Below are 16,544 nucleotides of genomic sequence, written 5' to 3' on the forward strand. Positions count from 1 at the left end.
CATAAAAACAAACTATGTAAAAGAAAATTATGCTGTGGGAAATACAGATGTACATAGATAGTGAACTACAAGGTTACTCTTTGTTGCAATTGTGAAAAACGAAGTGGTCAAAAACAATTGGGTATTACTGAAACAAATTATTATACAATGAAACATTATTCAGCTTCTGTAGTATATTTAATGAGATGGGAAAATTCTAAATAGAATGAAACAAATTATATGCAAAACTGTACTTATAATTTGATTCCAATTTTAATTAAAGTAGGCATAATATGCTCATACATATATGTGTGGCATATATATATTAGAGAAAGGCACTGAAAAACATACCAAAAATTTAAATTAATGCTGATAGATGGAATTATTGTTTTTATTTTTTTATATTCATTTAAAATTCTCTAATGTAAATGTTACTCTTATAATATTATTTATACTATTTAAAATATTATTTAAACAATATTTAAAGTATTAACAAATTAATATGATTTCTATCACTTCATAACCAATCTATTAATCTTCATGCATACTATTTACTTATTTTATTTATTTATTTTTTTAGCATTTACTTATTTTATTTAGGTCAATGGAAATTGTTTTGAAAAGGGAAATAGTGAGTACCTAGTAAAACAGGCTTAATTCTGTCACCTATAAATTTGGAAACCTAAGATTTCCAGTGATTCTGAGTTAGTTGGTAGCTTAAGAAAGTACACAAATCCAAATATTTAAAAATTGCCTTTTTCCATAAAAGTACAAATTAGAACAAAAGCAAACATTTATTAAAATCCATTTGTTCCAAATAGCCTGTTGAAAAGAAGAACTAAAACTACCCACTATGATAAAACAAAATTCTTAAAATAAAGCACTTATGATGGAAACTTAAGGCTGAATCCATGTATGGGTTTAATTTAAATAGTTCACATAACTATTTTGATCACAGCTCAGAGTAGAATCTGCAAAAAAACATTTTCCCTAAAGATAACCAAGAAAACAATTTTTGGGGGCATTCAACATAGGTAAAACAAACATGACTATGAAAAGAACAAAAGTAATTTGCACTGATCAGAAAGAAGTTTTTATACTGCAGACTGCATATGTCCAAAATCCCAAAGTGATTTAAAAGGTAAATTCTTATAAAATGAAAATATACATACTATCTTTTATATCTGGTCTTTATTAATTTTGGCTATATAATATGTCATATACGATGCTTGTGTTTACTGCCTACTGTATAGTAATTACCATACAATTAAAGAATATAAACTTTTATTATAGCACCTTGCTGAAAACATCTGTTGTACATATGTTTATGTTTAAAAAGAGATAGAATGAATATTTAAACTTGGAAAATATAATGAGAAAAATTATCTGACTAGTTTTATGTAAAAGAAAGTTATCCTAGATATAAGTGGATCCATTTACTGGATTTAATGAAGATATTATGTATTTTAAAATATCATGATTTACCTGTTCTTTCAGGTAGCAAAGTCGATCTAGAAGAATCAATGTCTCTATACAAGGAGCCAGAACAACTTTCAACTAAAAGAAAGAATGATAGGATGGTAGAACTTTAAAAAAAAAAAAAAAGACTAGCTTAACACTTATGTTTAAGAAAATGTATCTACAGAAATTTATGTAAGGCCAAATCTTCAGTACCAATTGTACATCTTCAGAAAATGAATACTGCAGAGATCAAAAGTTTTTCTTTAATGATAACAGGAAAAGAATGTCCTTTGAATGACTTTGAGGTAGAATCCAAAGGCAGTCATACATATGTGATAGAGAGCTTTCAAAGGTACTAAGAGTAAAATTCATTAAAAGGAATGCTTGTGAAATAACTGCATTGAGACCAATATGTGTTCAAAGAACTCTGAAATTTCTTTCTGTGCATTTATGATACACTTTAAGAGAAATCTACCATGTGTTTTCTTTATTACATTACTGACACCTAATATAGTTCTGAAATAGGAAATGATCCAAAAGGGTTTTTCTGCAGTAAGAGAAAAACAACATAGATTGGTTGGTCCCATAATAAAAGTTAATAGAACCCTATTTAAGTCTAGCAACATATCCAATTTAATAGGTTTAATTCTGAGATTTACCATATTAAAAGCTTCCAGCTCATTCATTCTAGGCTTATACTTCTCGTAGTAGTCCATTATAACTTTTTCTGGCAGCTTCAAGATAAAACAACAACAAGAAATTTAACAACAGTTAAAAAAAAGTTTTTCTTTACCAAATATACCTTAAAGTAAAATCAACGTAACAATTTAAAACAAACTTCAGTGTCTAAAGAACTCTAAGGATATGCATGAAACAAGTCAATATAAGTTCTTTCGTTAATATCTTCTGTACCTAGTTTATTTAGCGTATCATAAATAAAACCAGCAGTAACATCCTACTGATATTGTTTAATTTCAGCCAGTAGATGAAATATTTACTTTCACTTGTTTCTATGCGTGTAGTACATAGGAGCTCAATAAACATTTTTTTTTGAGTAAAATTAAGATTTAAAATGATGTATCTATATGTCCTAGAGAATAATTTTCAAAGGCAACAAGAACACAATAAGGACATATGTTCATATTTAAGGTAATTTCCTCTAACATCCACTTAACAAATCCATCAACAAGCATTACTTTCTTATTTTTTTCAAAAACATAGGATGCCTATAGTACACTGAACACTTGTGGTTTGCAGGCTGCTTTTTACAACACATATGCTTCTGTTCACACCAGCAGAACTTTATGTTTACTGAGTCGATTGTATTCGTTTCTAAACTTGATATAAGTAAATATTACATAACTAATAAAATATTAATGCAAAAGAAGAAGTTTTTTCTATAAATTGGATGCTTTTGTGAAAGGCTTGACAAAGGAAAGCCATCAGAAGAAACTGCTAATTACATACGGTGAAAGCAAATGAAAGACTGGATAAAAAGGAGTAAAAAATCTGAAAGGATTTGTATTCAGATTTTTTTGCAAATGCCTAAATTACTTTATTATTTTTTTCAAAGCCCTTATTCTTTTTCTTACTGCACTAAATTTCTTTTGAACTTAGAAAGTACAAAAAGTTATCAGTGAAAAGTGAGGTTTTTGTCTCATTCATTTCTAGTGCAGGCTTCCAGGAAAGATTTCTCCCTTGGTATAGAATCCAAGCAGATTACACCTCCTTCCCCAACCCTCTTTAAAATTTTGCCCATCTTTCAATCAAATGAGTACCTCCTGAACCAAATTTTTGCAGTAACGTATATTAGACTGGATCCAGGCCTGAACTTCAAGCCAGCAAAAATTCGCATCTTACAAAATTGTGTGTGTGCTTGAATTATAGTCTTTATTTAGTCTTTACTTCTCTCCTGCCACCTGAGATCAGCAGTTACAGGACAACTCAGAACTCATAATCTTTTTTTAATCCTGCTCCACCAGCACATTGCTTCCCATAAACATTGTTTTTCAATGTGATTCCATGGGTTTTCCAATAGTCTTTGTTTCTTTTTTATGCCAAATTGGGAAGCACTACCCTGGTCACCAATTGCATTTGTTCCAAACTAGGAATGGTTGATTTGGCTCCTCAGCATATTCCACTTTAGAGAACTGTGTTCTGTTGGTTTTGCCGGGGATCTGTAACCCTGGAAATTTTCTCTTGGTATCTTTCTGCATTCCTCTTTACCTTCATTGTGCTTCATAATACACATGATTTGAGATTCAACATGCTTTCTGATTTTGTCAAAGAAGGAGTTTGTGTTTTGGTTTCTATTTGTTAGTTTTTTGTGATTCTAAAGAATAATGGAAGTCTGTTGTTTAAGCGAACCAAAGCTGTACACTGTAGACTGATAGACTGTTGTTAGCTAAAGTCCATACTATCTCAGCCAGGTAATCACTGTCAACATCAATGATGATAAGTTATATTAATAGATACCCTTGAGGGATGCCTGGGTGGCTCAGTTGGTTAAGTGTCTGCCTTCGGCTCAGGTCATAATCCCGGGGTCCTGGGATCGAGTCCCCCATCAGGCTCCTTGCTTAGCGGGGAGCCCGCTTCTCCCCCTGACTGCCGGAGCCCCCTGCTTGTCATCTCTCTCTCTGACAAATAAATAAATAAAAGCTTTGGAAAAAAAAATAGATACCCTTGATACGTCAGGAACATGGCACTCTATTTCTGTGGTCTTCCTCTCAAAAACCCTTAGCCCCAGTCCAATTATGAGGAAAACATCTGCAAATCCAAGTGAAGGAATATTCTACAAAATGTCTGACCAGTACTCCTCAAAACTCTCAAGGTCATCAAAAATAAGGTAAGTCTGAGAAACCATCACAACCAATAGGACTAAATGCAGTGTGATATCCTGGATAGGATTGTGGAACTAAAAAGACATTATGTAAAAACTAAGGAATTCTGAATAAAATATGGACTTTAGCTAACAACAGTGTATCAGTCTACAGTGTCCAGCTTTGATTCACTGGTTCTTGTGTACTTTTCATTAAAATGTTATTACGTGTGGTTTTTACATATAATATTGACAATGTTATTAGGTGTGGTTTTTACATATAATATTGCTTTTGATCTCAATTTAAAAGTATAATTGTTAACTCTTGTTTTGTTCTTTTCCCAAATGTAATTGCTACAAATCTATACATCATAAGTTACAGGACACTTTATTATTAACAGTATGCTCATTTTCAAGGATAATTTGAGGTGGTTTATAATATGATGAATAAAAACATATCAATAGTAGGGCCATTAAAGAAAGGATAAACTCTCAAAGGTGTACAATTCAAAGGAGAAAAACATGATACCTAGTCCCCTAGCTAAGGACAGCTGCTGGAATCAAGCATAAATGTACATTCGCGCCTCCTGATAGCTAAGGCAAAAAAACAAATAAGTTGAGTGTTCTTTGGAGGAGATTGTCCTATCATGAAAAATTGAATTATTACGTAGATTGTTATATAACAGAACCTAGATATGAAAAAGCTTTGAAATATTGTCTTTACTGAATGTCCAAAAATATCCTCATACCAAATACATTAAGACTCTGAATGTCTCTAAAACCTAAGCCCTATTTTATTGTGTTTCTGCCCAATCACTGCTTGGGGAAAGAACCCTAGGCTGCAACTTATGTAAAAATCCTCCTGCAGGTAGTTTCCCCTTTTCTACCTCTCTCACCTTATTTGATTTAGGGTATTTGTTTACAAAAATTCTATCCAAATAGCTGTGAAAGCGATCAAATGAATCAACTAGATCCTCTTTTTCTGGGTCGGGGGGGCGGTGCTGTGCAGAGAGGGGAAGTGATAAAAGCGATATACAAAGTTTGCTGCAGATGGGAAGCAGAGTCATGAATAAACAACTCATCGATAAGCAAGAATCTGGAGAGAAAAAGTATCTAGAACAAAGAGTGAAATAGCTGCTGGTTCAGAGCTCTCATTAACAAAATACATTCTGAGGAGACTACACTGTACATCACTTTCTTGGTTTTTGTGAAGCCAAGAGATCTCAGTCTTTCTTATAAGTATATGTATTCCTGGACTAGCCTCCCACAAATTAATTAGAAAACCTGAGTAAATCTTTATTTCTTGCAATCAAATGACCACGTATCTTCCTTCTTAAAACCGTAATAAAAGCAAACAATTTAATCATAACTCTGATAATGCATCCCTACAGGGATGAATTACTATAGGCATGGGGTTGTAAATAGTGGAATATAGTTCTTTAATGATGTGATTTGACATAGAGATTTATGACAACATAGATAGATCCAGAGGGTATCATACTAAGTGAAATAAGTCAGACTGAGAAAGAAAAATACCATGTGATTTTACTCATATGTGCAATCTAAAAAAACACAAATGAATAAACAAACAAAAAGCAGAATCAGACCTATAAAATACAGAGAACAAACTGATGGTTTCTAGACTGGAGGGGGGATGGGCAAAATGGGTAAAGGGGAGTGGGAGATACAGGTTTCCAGTTATGGCATGAAGAAGTCACTGGAATAAAAGGAACAGCATACAGGATGTAGTCAATGGTATTGTAATAGTGCTGTACAGTGACAGATGGTAGCTACACTTGCGAGCACAGCATAACCGTATAAAGAAATGGAATTGCTACACTGTATACCTGAGAGTAATAGAACACTGTGTGTCAACTTTACTCAAATAAAAAAGTTAAGAAAAAAGATAGATAGGGCTTGGGTATCTAGAATGTGGATGGCTAGTATGTCCATTAAAAGTAGGGAGTGGGGTTTAGTACAGAGTTCTTTACTGTTACTGAGGTACGACCAAGAAATCATGGGACATTCCTGAGATACTATAGGTAATTCAACTGCAGCTGTTGGGGGATTCGAGGCCACATTCTGAAGTAATGAGGCTTAACTGAGATAAATTAGAAGGCATAATAGGTAAGGATTAGGGTTTTATCATTAAGAATCAGAACTCTGCTGAGAATCTAAAAACATACTGGATCTCTAGCTCATGAGAGGGGGGGAAAAAAGCACTCAATACTGAACAAAGGGGAAAACTAGAAATTTAAAGCCTGAAGATGAAGCTGTGTTGGAAGACAGTGATGAAATCAGGGTACCAGAAGCAAAGGCAAGGATTTGAGCAGTGTTCTGGACAAATCCGACTGCTGCCCTGGTTAGACTTCTGAGGTCCCATAACATGTCTGGATTTGCACTTGGAAAAAGCTCATGCACTTTCTGATTTCCAAACAGGACTCTCTTTAAAGCTCCCGTAACTCTTTAGTACTTACTTGACTGCATAAAAGGAACTGCACATGTGCCTATACATAGGACCAAAAGTTTCCTAAAGAGCTGCTCAAGCACTTGAACAAAGTACTCAGTTAAAATCATAGAGTCTTGTCACATACATCAACCTGTTCTGCTAGATACAAAATATACAAATTACATTATTGCAATAAAATAAACTCTTCAGAGCTCTCAGATCCTGGTAGGGGAGATCAGAACTACTGAGTTTCTGGAAAGGGGAATAATTTACTACATAGTTCCCAGAAAAGTGATCTCCAAATCACTGTCCTGTGATTTTTTTTTTCCTCCCAAGGTTCACTGAAAGTTCAGGATAACCTTCCAATTAATTTTGTTCTGAACTTTTTTCTTCCTTGCTTCCTTCCTTCCTTCCTGAACTGGAAGAACTTGGCACACAAAATCATTATACAAGAAGTTTTACATCCATGGTGTTTTTGACTATTACAATCTATAAACCAACAGTAAAGAGATGGTCTGCTATGACACTTAAAAAAAGCATTATTAAAATGGGATCCTACACTGCTATTTTCCAATAGGAAAAAAATCAAGTTCATTAAGGTATAAATTCTAATGTGGAGCACCTTTTTATAAAGAAGCATTAGAAAAGATGGTCTGAGGAGCACCTAGGTGGCTCAGTGGGTTAGGCTTCTGTCTTCAGCTTAGGTCACAATCCCAGGGTCCTGGGATTGAGCCCTGCATCAGGCTCTCTGCTCAGCAGGGAGTCTGCTTCTCACCTCTCCCTCTGCCCCGCCCCCCTGCTCGTGCTCACCCTCACTCTTTCTCAAATAAATAAAATCTTTATTTATTTTTTTAAAGATTTTATTTATTTATTTGACAGAGAGAGAGAGACAGCGAGAGAGGGAACACAAGCAGGGGGAGTGGGAGAGGGAGAAGCAGGCTCCCCACTGAGCAGGGAGCCCGACTTGGGGCTCAATCCCAGGACCCTGGGATCATGACCTAAGCCAAAGGCAGACGCTCAACGACTGAAACACCCAGGCACCCCATAAATAAAATGTTTAAAAGAAAACGAAAAAATGGTTTGAATATAAACTCTACTAATGTTCTACATGCTTGCTGTACTATTTTCCTAAAATGTAGAATTATAATTACAAAATGTGGACAATGATTAATATTTTATATAAAGCAAAAGGATGTTTGATTAGTAGATAGGGAATCTAAATGTGGCTTTTGACAGTTGGTAGCCAGCAGCTTTGGCAGGTGAATCAAAGTCAGCAGGGTGTCAAGGTTTATGGCAGCACAAAGGTACACTTATTGTATCAGACTGATAGGCAGGCTTAGGCTGGGCCACAGTATCTCTGAGGAGAACGTCTAGTAAAGGCCTCTAGAAAGACCTGAAACAATTTCTGTCGCTTACCAGAAGAGGTTTATCTTCTCTAATTGGCTCCCACCCTTCTCAATATTAATGCAGGCTGTATTTTTTTTTTTTTTTTAATGCAGGCTGTATTTTTAATTCTCCAAAAACTTTTGTTGCTTTTACTTTGTGTGAGGTTCACTTCCTTTGGGTTTGGTGGTTTCAGGTTTCCAAATTTTTTTTAAAAAAATTAAAGCTTCAGAAAGTGCAATGAACATTTATATACGCACTACTTAGATTCACCTATCATTACTATTTTGCTACATTCATTTTAACCATCCATCCATCTTTATTATTGTTATTATTGCTGATCCATTTGAAAGTAATTACAAATGTCATGACTCTTCATCCCTAAATGCTTCAACAAGTAGATCCTAGGAACAAGATATGCTCTTACATAACTCATCCCTAAATCCTTCAGCAAATAGATCCTAGGAACAAGATATGCTCTTACATAACTGCAATAATCAAGTTTAGTAATTTAACATTGATCAAATATTGTTATCTATTATATAGTCTATATCGAAATTTTACCATTTGTCCTAACAATGCCTTTTATAGCCCCCCACCCTTTTTAAAAAGACATTTAATTTTTAAGAGTATTTTTATTTTTGAGAGAGAGAGAGCGAGAACAAGTGTGGTGGGGGAGGGGCAGAGAGAGAAGCAGGCTCCCCAAAGAGCAGGGAGCCTGATGCAGGACTCGGTCCCAAGACCCTCGGATCATGACCTGAGCCAAAGGGAGATGCTTAACCGACTAAGCCACCCAGGTGCCCCCCCCCACCTTCTTTAAGCATCCAATCTGGAATGGGGCATTAGTATCTCTAATCACATTAATCTGGAACAGTTCAACTCTTCTTTGTCTTTCATGAAATTGATATATTTTTTTAAATTGAAGAACTGACATACAATATGCTATTAGTTTCAGGTATACAACACAGTAATTTAACATTTATACACATTACAAAATGGTCACCACAATAAGTCTAGTTACCATCTATCACCATAAGAAGTTGTTATATTATTGACCATATTCCCTATGCTATACATTACATCCCTGTGTTTATATATTTTATAACTGAAAAATTGTACCACCTAATTCCCTTCAACTATTCTCTGCATCCTCCCGCTCCCTTTCCCTCTGGCAACCACCAATTTGTTCTCTGTATCTATGAGTCTTGTTTCTGTTTTGTTTGCTCATTTTTTTTTTTTAGATTCCACATATAAGTGAAATCATATGGTGTTATCTTTCTCTGACTTATTTCACTTAAAAGTTATTTCACTTATTTCACTTAAATTCATAATACCCTCTAGGTCCATGCATGTTGCAAATGGCAAGATTTCATGCTCTTTAATGGTTGAGTAATATTCCATTGTGTATATATACCGTATCTTCTTTCTCCATTCATCTATTTATGAACATTTAGGTGCTTCTACATCTTGGCTACTATAAATAATGCTGTGATGAACACAGGGGTGCATAGGTCTTTTTGAATTAGTGTTTTCATTTTCCTTTTTTTCCCAGATAAATACCTAAAAGTGGAATTGCTAGATTGTATGGTAGTTCTATGTTTAATTTTTTTTAAGACTTATTTATTTTAGAGAGAGAGAGAGTGCTTGTGTGTGAGTGGGGGGAGGGGCAGAAGGAGAGAATCTTCAACCAGACTCCCCACTGAGCACGGAGCCCAACTTGGGGCTTGATCTCACAACCCATGAGATCATGACCTGAGTCAAAACCAAGAGTCAGACACAACCAACCTAGCCACCCAGGCACCCATATTTTTAACTTTTTGAGGGACCTCATATTGTTTTCCATAGTAACTGCACCAGTTTGCATTCCTACCAACAGTGCACAAGGCTTCCCTTTCTCCACATCCTAGCCAACACTCTTTATTTCTTGTCTTTTTGATAACAGCCACTCTAACAGGTATGAGGTGATATCTCGTTGTGGTTTTAATTTGCATTAGTGATGGTTAGCGATGTTGAGCATCATTTCATGTTTGCTGACCATCTGTATGTTTTCTCTAAAAAAATATCTATTCAGGTCCTCTGCCCATTTTTTAATCAGCTAGGTTTTTTTTGATATTGCGTTTATGAGTTCTTTATATATTTTGGATGTTAACCCCTTATTAGATACATCATTTGTGAATATCTTCTCCCACTTGTAGGTTGCCTTTTCCTTGATGGTTGATGGTTCCCTTCATTATCTGACACTGACACATTTTGAAAAGGCCAGTTACCTGGATGTTTTCTCATGAGTAGATTCAAGTTACGCATTTTGGGCAGGAATATTACATACGTGATGCTATATCTTCTTCAAAGCATTGCATTATGAGGCAGATGATGTCAGTTTGTTCATTACTGGTGATGCTAACTTTGAAGGCTGATTTACTTTTTGAAATGAATTAACAATCTATGGGAGGTACTGTGAGTCTGTGTAAATATCCTGTTCCCCCACAAATGTTTTACCCAATGGTTTTAATCCCTTGATGATTCTCCTGTGAATCAATTATTACCATGGTGGTTGCAAAAAGCAGCCAGAATTTACTTATGGGTATAATGCAAATGTTAAAGGAATTCAATCTATATCACTTATGGATATATTACCACATGGAAGAGGTCATGAGCTCTCTACCCTTGTTGGCTTTCCCGTGGAATAATTCCTGCCCTCTCACCTGTATTTAAACCACCTGGTGATTATTCTTAGCTCTGATAAATCTCTGATTTAACATCCAAAGATCAGTTTACTTGGCCTCTCCACATGTGCCCACTTCTTTAGCCTCATCTCTCACTGCTGCTTTTCCTGCTGGCTTTGTACTCCAGCAGTGTTTAGTTCAGAATCATGTTTCTCATATCTGTGTGTTTTTGCACAAGCAACCCCACCCCAGCACTGGCAATTAATTCCTTGCTCCCTACTTGCCCACCTTGTCTGCTTGATGAACTCCTACACATTCCTTCAAGACCAAACTAAGGCATGACATATCCTTTGTGAAATCTTCACAGGCAAAGTGAGTTGCTCCTTTCTCTATGCTTCCATCCTATTTTATATATGTGTCTATTGTTGTAGGTTCATGCTATATTATAATTACTTGTTTTCTTTCTAAACGGGTTATATCTTAATTATCTTTGTAGCCCCAGAGTTTATACTGTTCTTAACACATGGAAGATTTTTCAATATAAGTGTTTGTTGATGAATAACTAAATCATTTTGGTCTCAAAAGTTTTCCTTTTGCTGTTCCATTTTGGAAACATATCTAAGAATATTTTTCTAAATTATCCTTTACTGCTTTTTTTAAATTCAATTTTATTATGTTATGTTAGTCACCATACAATACATCATTAGTTTCTGATGTAGTGATCCATGATTCACTATTTTCGTATAACACCCAGTGCTCCATGCAGTACATGCCCTCCTTAAAACCCATCACCAGGCTAACCTATCCCCCCACCACCCCTCCCCTCTAAAACCCTCAGTTTGTTTCTTGGAGTCCACAGTCTCTCATGGTTCGTGCCCCCTCCGATTTCCTCCCCTTCATTTCTCCTTTACTACTCTTACCTATCTTGCAAGATGGTGGGTAAAAAGGCTGAGAAGAAACCTGAAACCAAAGCTGATCCTGGTGGCAAGGTTAAGAAGGGTAACCTCAAGGCTATAACACCAAAGAAGGAGAAATCCTGTCCTAGTCAGAGGAATTGGCAGATATTCCTGATCGGTTATGTATTCCAGAAAGACCATATACAAAAGGAAGTATTCAGCAGCTAAACTCTGGGCTGAGAAGAAAAAGAGAAGGTTCTTGCTACTGTCACTAAACCAGTTGGTGGTGACAAGAATGGTGGTATCCAAGTGGTTAAACTTCATAAAATGCCTAGGTATTATCCAACTGAAGATGCACCTTGAAAGATGCACTGTGTGCTGAGGCACAGTAAAAAACCTTTCAGGCAGCATGTGAGAAAACTGTGAGCAAGTATCACTCCTGGGACCATTCTGATCATCCTCACCGGGTACCACAGAGGCAAGAGGGTGGTTTCCCTGAAGCAACTGAGCAGTGGCTTGCTACTTGTGACTGGACCTCTGGCCCTCAGTTGAGTTCCTCTGTGTAGAACACACCAGAAATTTGTCATTGCCACCTCCACCAAAATTGATCTCAACAGTGTGAAAATCCCAAAACATCTCATTGATACTTACTTCAAGAAGAAGCTGTGTAAACCCATATCAGAAAGGTGAGATCTTCAACATAGAGAAGGAGAAATATGAGATCACACAGCAGTGCAAGGCTGATTAGAAAGCTGTGGACTTGCAAATTCTGCCAAAAATCAAAGCTGTTCCTCAGCTTCAGGGCTATCTATCTACACACTGTGTTTTCTCTCACAAATGGAGTTTATCCTCACAAATTGGTGTTCTAAATTTCTCACAAAGAACCTGATTAAATAACTTATCCATTAAAAAAATAAATTATCTTTTACTTACTTCCATTAAGGTTTTAGGTTAGTAGTTTTCAACTCTACCCATTCAACACTACAGCATCCTCATCAAATCATCAGTTTTATTGTCTTTATTTTACTTTATGTGAAATTAATTTCAATTATTTCAGTATTCATTATATAACAAACAAGTTCTAGAAAATAAGCTTTTCTTTCTCTCTTCTTATAAACAAATAATCCAGCTCATTCTTTGTCTAGCAAATAATATCAATTCTGATGCTTTTAAAATCCAAAGGATATGTGCGTGTTTGCAATTGTGTGTTTGTATACATGCAGTATAAGCCAGGGGAAAGAGACAGAAAAGCAGAAAAGTAATTACCAATTGACAAAAGAAGGCAAAATGCTATGGACCATGAAGAAATCATGAAAACTGAGGTTTTCTGAAATTGGTGAGATACCCAAGTTTGGGACAGAAGATAAAGTTTGAAAATACCTAATCTTTCTTTTTACATTTAGGTAAAGCTAATCATTAGGATGTTAATATTTTAGACACTTTTCAAGTCTTATGAAAATGTTTTACAAAGAAGTAACTGAATGTTACAAGAATTTTACTCAACTGTTTCATTCTAAGAAATTCATTCATTATAAACAGTATACCTGCTGATATAAGGTAGTTGATGTTCTGCCACAATTTATTATTTTCAGTGGTTATAGAGTTAGGCTTAACTTTACCACAGAATCTAAACACTCTCCTTAAATAGACCTATATTTTATACTGGGCTGAAACAATATTGCCTGTAAGTGGTTAGAGCTATACAAAAATGAAAGATCCAGCAGGGGACTGTTTTGAATAAAAAGTCTTCAAAATATAAGAACAGAATCATTGCTTCTTCCCCACTTCCTCTCTCCATGTTTCTTGGTGTTAACATGTAAAGTGGCATTTAAAAAAAAATATGGGGTTTATAATGGAAATATTAGATGACTGCAAACTGCATCACTGAGATGACAAATGTTTGAAGACAGTGGACCTCAACTGGGGGTGGGGAGTAGGGATTTTGCCCCCCAGGGAATTTTTGGCAATGTCTGGAGACTCTCTCTCTCTTTTAATTAATAATTTTTTTTCTACCAGTGGGGTGCTACTGCTGACATTTAGTGGGTAGAGATCAGGGATGCTGCTAGACATCCTTCAATGCACAGGACAGCCTCCCACAACAAAGACTTATCCAAATGTCAATAGTGCTGCCAAATCCTGCTCTAAGAGAAAATGTTCAATGCTGTCTTTCACAACTGACGATAGGAATTATGGACTAAGCTTGTAAGCTGCGCATAAGCCACTTATATATCTAGTACATGGAGCTCTGGTCTCCTTTGGAATGATAATTTGTTTAGGAATGTTTTCTGTTTACTTCCATATGTTTAACATGATTTCTTGTAACTAAAAATATATCCAGAGCACATTAAGAGATTTTCTAGACACTTTATGACTACATAGTTTTGAATATTAAGAGATCTGCTTTAAAAGATTAGAAGCACATCAAAGCATTCACCATACTTTCCACTATATATCAATAAATGATTATAAATTTAGTCAAGGATCTTTCAAGTATTGTGGTATATTTAACATTTTAAACTTAAATGGTTTTGATATTTTTCAGTGCCTCCTTTTTAGTGCTTGCATGTGAAAATTAATTTCATTTAGAACCATACACAAATCTCTTTTTACTGAGCTTGTCAAAACTTTAATTTGAGCATTGATACTTCACAATGTGGGAGAAAAATATTAGGAATTTGTATTGGATTGAAAACATAACTTTGGTTTAGGTTTCCAACAACTCTGACCTGACAGATAAAACTTTCTCAATTCCTCTTGCTTAAAATTCAAATAAATCCCCCACCCACAAACCATGTACTCATCTGTTTCTTTCCTTTCACCAGTATATCCTTTTAAATATTTGCTACATTGCTATTATGTTGTTCTGTACCTTCCTCCCCCAAAGTCTTCCAGCTTGGGTTTCTTGTTCCTTTTTGTCTTCTAACCCATTTTGTCTGACATATTTGTTCTTAATGAGCTTAAACAGTGTTATGAGAAAATCAGCAGGGCACTATTACTGCCTTCATTAACTAATACAAAGAATAATTTAAGACTGATTTTACATGGTGATACTTATCTACATTAGTCTTTTCTTCTGTTTCTCATTTCAGTTCTCAGTATAGTGGTGGCTAACAGTCGAGGTTTTGATGTTAGCTCAATCTGTGCTCAAGCTCCACCTCTACTACTTGCCAGCCCTTTGACCCTGGGAAAATGACTTGCCTTTTTCTACACCTCTCTTTCTAGATCATTACATTGGGAATAATGATAGAATCTACCATAAGTGCTTCCGTGAAGAGTAAATGAGATAATGTTGTGATGTTCTTGCACAATAACTACCACACAGCAAGTGCTTGGTAACTATTAGCTATTATTAATATTTCTGTCAGGGGTGCCTGGGTGGCTCAGTTGGTTAAGCATCTGACTCTTGGTTTCATCTCAGGGTCGCCCTGCATGGGGTGACTGAGCCCCGCATCAGATTCCATACTCAGTGGGGAGTCTGCTCCAGATTCTCTCTCTCTGACCCTCCCTGCCCACACCCCGCTCTCTCTTTCTCTTCTTATCAGTCATATAATAAGCATATTAAGGAACATTTACTACGGTTACTATTTTTTTTTTTTTAATTTGCGAGAGAGAGAATGAGAGAGAGCACGAGAGGGAGGAGGGTCAGAGGAAAAAGCAGACCCCCTGCTGAGCAGGGAGCCCGATGTGGGACTCGATCCCGGGACTCCAGGATCATGACCTGAGCCGAAGGCAGTCGCTTAACCAACTGAGCCACCCAGGCGCCCGTACGGTTACTATTAAAGACAAACTTGGGAAGAGAAAGCTATCAGGAAGGATAAGTAACATTTTTTCTGGATTTTTTGCTGTTTAGTTTTTGGCAAAGGATAATATATTTTTAGTTGAAGTAAAAACTTAGCTCTTCATCTGTGAAAGTAATGCTGAGGTTTGTGTTCTTGACATTACTGCAAGATATAAAATTGAGATACGGAATTAAGATGTACACTAAATAAGACTGATTGGAAGGAAAACCAGTCTGATTTATTAAAAACATTTTTTAAAAAACCCAGAAATAAAATAACTAGGATAAAAGTTGTCTATTCTCATTCATTTATGTAAGACTAGAAGGATCTTCATTTGGTGACTAAATAAAAATATTGACAAGAGTCATATCAATTGTGTTATTACATAGAACATATACAAAGATCAGAATAATAAAAACTATACATAAAGTATAATAATATTAATTATAATAACATTAATATAATAGTATCCTAATACATATCTATAATATATAATAAAAACTATATATAAAAACTCATACTATTTTGATTGCATTTACTATGTAAAAACATTGTGCTTGGTATTTTACAAATCATATGAGTCAGAAATGCTTTTGAATAGCCATTTCATAGAGGAGGAATCTGATTAATAACAGTCTAATTGCTTTAAATAATAAAACAACTGGGGAGTAAGTGACAAATGGTACAATAAATAATACCCTTTAGCTTTGATATAATGTAATCATACCTGTATTACTTTTTCAAGAAATCCATCTCATTCCTTTAACCATCTATTTTATTCTTTATTTCAATTTATAACCAATTCAAAATACCAGAGTGGGGCATTTGGGTGGCTCATCAAGTGTCCAACTCTTGATTTTGGTTCAGGTCATGATCTCAGGATCGTGAGAAGGAGCCCTGCGTCTGGCTCCACTCTGGGCATGACCTGCTTAAGATTCTCTCCCCCTCTCTCTGCCCCTCCCCCCCAAACAAACAAAAAACCCAAACCAACAAACACAAAAACCCAAAATACCAGAGTGGTCCAAGTTCAACTTAATACTTTAGTCAATAACTCTGAATTGAAAGTTTATTTTTTTCCTCAGGGTTAGAATATTTATTACTACTAGCCAACTAGCT

General features: G+C 35.5%; 1 protein-coding gene and 1 pseudogene across 9 annotated transcripts in view; one reads left to right on the top strand and one right to left on the bottom strand.

The window, feature by feature from the left end:
- METTL25 (methyltransferase like 25) overlaps positions 1-16,544 on the bottom strand; it is a 165,144-nt gene that overhangs the window by 55,576 nt on the left and 93,024 nt on the right. For 5 of the 8 annotated variants that reach the window (XM_032393774.1, XM_032393775.1, XM_032393777.1 and 2 more), the window contains exons 10-11: positions 2,100-2,174; positions 1,465-1,536 (exon numbers count right to left, since the gene is read on the bottom strand). The exons of 1 other annotated variant lie outside the window; for it this stretch is intronic. In XM_032393774.1, the coding sequence (XP_032249665.1) occupies positions 1,465-1,536; positions 2,100-2,174 (147 nt within the window). Of the gene's footprint in view, positions 1-1,464; positions 1,537-2,099; positions 2,175-15,392; positions 15,591-16,544 lie in introns of those variants that run through there. 2 more of the 8 variants (XM_032393778.1, XM_032393780.1) reach the window with 2 other exon arrangements.
- LOC116625314 lies at positions 11,605-15,032 on the top strand (annotated as a pseudogene). The gene has a single exon (XR_004298056.1). The product of XR_004298056.1 is annotated as a 60S ribosomal protein L6-like (transcript).

The sequence above is a fragment of the Phoca vitulina genome, unplaced genomic scaffold (genome assembly GCF_004348235.1).
Source record: "Phoca vitulina isolate PV1807 unplaced genomic scaffold, GSC_HSeal_1.0 scaffold76, whole genome shotgun sequence".
Classification (NCBI taxonomy): domain Eukaryota; kingdom Metazoa; phylum Chordata; class Mammalia; order Carnivora; family Phocidae; genus Phoca; species Phoca vitulina.